General features: G+C 32.1%; 1 protein-coding gene across 1 annotated transcript; it reads left to right on the top strand.

Annotated features, from left to right (window-relative positions):
* Window positions 1–3067: 3067 nt before the first annotated feature.
* Window positions 3068–4764, top strand: LOC131647140 (putative 12-oxophytodienoate reductase 11). The gene is made up of 4 exons (XM_058917053.1): window positions 3068–3200; window positions 3301–3572; window positions 3697–3855; window positions 3970–4764. Exons 1-4 carry the CDS (start codon window positions 3127–3129, stop codon window positions 4581–4583), a joined length of 1119 nt encoding a protein of 372 aa, XP_058773036.1. The 5' UTR covers window positions 3068–3126; the 3' UTR covers window positions 4584–4764.
* The last annotated feature ends 588 nt before the right edge of the window (window positions 4765–5352 follow it).

The raw sequence follows: 5352 nt of genomic DNA, 5'->3' as shown, positions 1-5352 counted from the left end.
ACCAAATGCTTTTTGGGATAGAAAGAAACATGTTATTTCTTTACCTTATCTTGATGACTTTAATGAAAGTCAAATTCCCACCAAAGCTAGGCCAGCTCAAATGAACCATGAGTATTTGGAGCTATGCAAAAAAGAGATAGAATCTCTTTTAGAGAAAAAATTATTAAGATAAATCCAAATGATGGATGGTCTATCAAAACGAGATACCTCGAATCACGAGGATATCCAGGTCTTCATGGAAAACCTAGGTCTCACCTAGAAATTCTTTTGACTGTTACCGAATCGGTAACAATTACTCACCACTACCAAAACAATAATTCTGAAAGTTTTATAAACTTCAGCAACTGCCATATTAATAAAATCTTGTTACCAAGAGAATGGAGTCTCAACCCAAATGGTGAAAAAGCAATAAGAATTGCTGAAGGAAAGTATATCTACTTTAATCATTGGGACTATGTCCAAGCTTTCACTCAAGCTTTTTATTATCAAAATCCTAAGAATAAGCATTCTTGGTTTTTCTCTATTAATCCAGAAATGATTAATAGACCCGTACCAAATTGGTTTTACGAATGGTGGACTAAATTTGGTCCGTCTTTGGAAATTTTACCCAAAGAATTACTTGATTTGTACAATCCCTGGTGTGATAATAGTCCACTTATCATAAATATTTTATCTGATAATTTAATCACAGGACAATGTCCATTTTTATTCTTCGCCAAATTTCAGATTCCTTGGATATGGAGATAGTCTATCACCATATCTCAAGATAAATTCAACATTCCCATTTTAGAAAGAAATTTCTTCTATAAATGGTGGAACAAGATGAGTTCTGAAGAAATCCAGAATAAAATTATTCTGATTCAAGCAGCCATAGCTGAAGATCAAAATAATAAAGTCAAAGAACAAAGCTCCCAACAAATGTCTATGGGAAATTTAAAGAGCTTCTTCCAGAGAAAATATCCAAATAAAACGGAAGAAGAAATTATGTTTAGAACTTTGGATTATATGACGAATCAATTCTTCTCCACTTTTCCAACAAAAACATCAAAAGATGAAAATTCATATATGAAGACTAGCTCTTCTATGGGATAAATGGATTCCAACAATTTTGATTGTTTAGCAGGAGAAGCCCAAGTAGAGGACCCTACTGCTGAAGATTTTTGGGATGCAATTAATGATTCAATCTATGGTCCAAAAGGCAAAAGACAAAGCCAAGGGATAATAGAATCTCGAGACAAAGAGAAATGGACAAGAGAGAATCTTATCTTGTCTAACATTTCAAAAAACAATAAATAATTCCAAAGTTAAGAATCTTATCTTATGGGAAAAACATTGCTAAAGACAAAAGCAAAGATAAGAAAGAATCTTATCTTGGAAGAAGGTCCATGCAAGCATCTTTTCTTGGACCATGCAAGCTAGATTTTCTTGGGATGGTGAAAGAATATTTTCTGCTTTTTGTAAGAAAGTTTGTATTTTGTGAATTATTATTGTGACGATGGGGCCCAATGTGCACCCGACATTAGTAATTCATCTTTGTTTGTTGTAACCGGCTATCATGATAGCTCTTACCGGTAGGGGTGTTCATGGGTCGGTTTGGGTTGAATTTAGCCAAAAACCATAACCCAACCCGTACATGGTACACTGGTTTGGGTGAGGAAAAATAACCACCCACAATATCATTGGGTTGGTTTGGGTAAAACCACAAATTTGTGGGTTGGATTGAGTTGGGTAATGGGTTACCAAATATTATTTTTTCTTATATAATTATTAATGATATTTTCATTTTTTCTTCATAAATAGTTTAACATATTACTGATATTTTTTAAACATCAAATGTCTAAATGTATAATGAAATTTATCATTAACATATATTTGTAAAAACCAAAGTTACATTACAGTAAAACCTAGAATTGCATAAAATACTTGCAACTTATTAGAATTAGCATCAAAATAATCAAAGTGTGGCATCCTAAATAAGTTAAAATCATTACTTACTAAATAAAAGATGTTCAAAAAGTTGAAATTGAAGCAAGCAAAATTAAAAATATCAAAGTCATCACTTGTCAAATTACAAAAAAGAGAAAAATATAGTCACTCAATAACCCATGGGATTTGTGGGTTGGGTGTGAGCTTACCCATAACCCAATTATTTTAAATGGGTTTTCATTTTTGAAAACTGTATTCACCCAATAACCCGACCCAACCCATTTTTTTGGATTGGTTTGGGTGTGTTTTACTAGGTTTATTGGGTTTACCCAACCCATGAATACTCCTACTTACCGGCTTAAATAGGTAGCTCTCACCCGACATACATACATATATATATATATATATATATATATATATATATATATATATATATATAATTTATGTTTCTAAAATGAAACTAATAGTATCTTTTAAGTTAATTTTAGTGTATAAAATGTGATGCAAAAATAAGATTCGTTTCACTAAACTTTTTGTACACAAAACATGAAGTTATTGATCAAAATATTTATTTAACGGTACATGAAGTTACTGATCAAAATATTGCTTATTAAGGGGACATAAAATTACTAATCAAAATATTTTTTAAGGTACATGGAGACATGAAGTTTTGATCAAACTAATATTTGTAAAAAATTTTAATTATTAACGGGACATGAAGTTAGTGATCAAAATATTTTTTATTAATATACATTCAATTATTATTTTTTCATAAATAACCAAATATTTGTTTATTAAAAAAAATATAAATTTAAAATAAATGCACGTCCGTAGTAAAACCCATGAAAACGCACGAGTTTTTTTTAGTAGTTCATATGAACACAAGTCTTTTCTTCTTCTAAAAGTGTTAACATATGAACATAACCGTTCCCTTTTAAATACATTGGGACCAGACAAAAAAATTCCAACTATAAATTAATGGGAAAAGAATACAAAAAAATACTACCAATAAGCTATGTAACGCAATTGCCCACGTCACATAGGTTGAATATATAAATTTTTTCAATGAAAATAGAGCTTTCTAGCACTTTATCACACCACATAAACATAGTATAAATATCATACTCCCAACCAATTCTCTCTTCAAATTCAGTTTTATACTTTACCTATTCAATTCTTAGTTATCATCGTTAATCTATAATGGGTGCTACAACTGCTGATTCCATTCCTCTTATTACACCATACAAGATGGGAAAATTCAATCTCTCTCATAGGTTGGTCGGTACTTAACTACCATTGCAGTTTTTATTGTTATTTCAATTTTTAATGCTTCCCTCTAGCTAATTAGACTATTTTCCAACTGCTTCATTTCAGAGTTGTTATGGCACCACTCACTAGGATGAGATCATACAACAATGTTCCTCAACCCATTGCTATCAACTACTACGCTCAGAGAGCATCTGAAGGTGGTCTTCTCATAGCAGAAGCTACTGGTATTTCTGACACTGCTCAAGGCTATCCAAATACACCAGGTATTTGGACTAAGGAACATGTGGAGGCATGGAAACCAATTGTAGATGCTGTTCATGCTAAAGGAAGTGTCTTTTTCTTACAGATTTGGCATGTTGGAAGGGTTTCAAATTCAAGTATGTATCTATTTTCTTAGCTTTTAATTAATCCATTTTTCTTTGCATGAATATATAGGCCACGCTTGTTATTTTCTCCTAATTATATTTTGTTGTTGATATTCCTTTCTTGTCAATTTAACAGCTTATCAACCAAATGGACAAGCACCAATATCTTCTACAGATAAGTCTCTCACAAGCAATGATGTACTAAAATTCACGGCACCTAGACGACTAAGGACAGATGAAATTCCTAATATTGTCAATGACTTCAAACTTGCTGCAAGAAATGCTATTGAAGCTGGTAACTTAACTTATCTTTACAAATTTATCTAACCCTGGAAAGGACTATTTGTTGCTTTAAACATCACTAGGTTTTGCAAATCTGCTAACATGCTCAATGTAATGCAAAATGTAGGTTTTGATGGGGTTGAAATCCATGGAGCTCATGGTTATCTACTGGATCAATTCATGAAAGATAAAGTGAATGATAGGACTGATGAATATGGCGGATCACTGGAAAATCGTTGTCGGTTTACATTAGAAGTTGTTGAAGCTGTTGCAAATGAAATAGGAGCAGATAAAGTTGGAATAAGATTATCACCATTTACTGAATATATGGAAAGTGGAGACTCCAATCCCAATGCGTTGGGACTTTATATGGCTAATGCCTTGAACAAATATACTATTTTGTACTGCAACGTGGTGGAACCAAGACTAATACATACCTTTGATCCAGTTGAAACCCCGCACAGCTTGGTGCCAATGAGAAAGGCTTTCAATGGAACTTTCATGGTTGCAGGAGGCTATAACAGACAAGATGGGAACAATGCAATAGCTGAAAACAGGGCAGATCTTGTTGTTTATGGTCGTTGGTTCATATCTAATCCAGATTTGCCAAAGAGATTTGCACTTGATGCTCCTCTCAACAAGTATAACAGAGAAACATTTTACATTCCTGATCCAGTTATTGGTTATACCGACTACCCTTTCTTGAATGATGAAACACATGTTATAGAATCCAAGGTTTGAACTTCCATATTAAATAAGCTTTTTTCCCTCTCACACATTGGTTATTGTAGTAAGTAAGTAACTTACAGAATTTTTTTGTTGCTGATAAGTAGTTTTTATTATTGATTCTTCTCTGTTAGGACACACGGAGTGTAAGACTATAATGTATTTGGTATTTTAATAACATCTGATATTATGTTAATATGAGGATTATTAGTGTGTTTAATGTGGCTGATAATTTCTTTTTGTGCCCCATGTAAGAATTACCCCACTCAAAGAATGCAAAGTTAATTCAGAGAATCACCCTTCATAAATTATAAAAAATAAAGTTAGAATCATGCAAATCATAATAAAACCTTCATGCAAGCAAAGCTACCTTCACGATTTGTAATATTGAAGACTTAATATAATGCAAATTAATTTTCTAATATTATTGTCAATGGACAACTCATGTTTCTATTTGAAGGCAAATAACAATTAAATCAAGAATGTGCATGCAACACCTCATGTTCATATATTTACCGGCACAGACTATTCCATTTTTAGCATCTGAGTTTTTCAAAGGTTTGAAAGTGCACACTCATGTGAGCTTGCATTATCAACTCTTATTGTAAACACATTCTCAAATTTCCATTCTATTCAACACTTTTCAATCTCTTATCCAATGGTCTCACTCTTGTAGTTTTTAATTTGGAAAAAGATTATAACTTGTTTGTGTAAAAGTAATTTTCAAAATCTCAAGTGATACATATAGGAAAAATCATGTTTCAGACTTTCAGTACTGTAAAAA

This window comes from Vicia villosa, linkage group LG2, assembly GCF_029867415.1.
Source record: "Vicia villosa cultivar HV-30 ecotype Madison, WI linkage group LG2, Vvil1.0, whole genome shotgun sequence".
Classification (NCBI taxonomy): domain Eukaryota; kingdom Viridiplantae; phylum Streptophyta; class Magnoliopsida; order Fabales; family Fabaceae; genus Vicia; species Vicia villosa.
This window is presented reverse-complemented; position numbering and strand designations above follow the sequence as displayed.

Coding starts and splice junctions, on each gene's coding strand:
- LOC131647140 (XM_058917053.1), top strand. CDS start 3,127: ATGGGTGCTACAACTGCTGATTCCATTCCTCTTATTACACCATACAAG. Junction 3,573..3,696: donor TGGAAGGGTTTCAAATTCAA/GTATGTATCTAT, acceptor TCAATTTAACAG/CTTATCAACCAAATGGACAA. Junction 3,856..3,969: donor AAGAAATGCTATTGAAGCTG/GTAACTTAACTT, acceptor TGCAAAATGTAG/GTTTTGATGGGGTTGAAATC.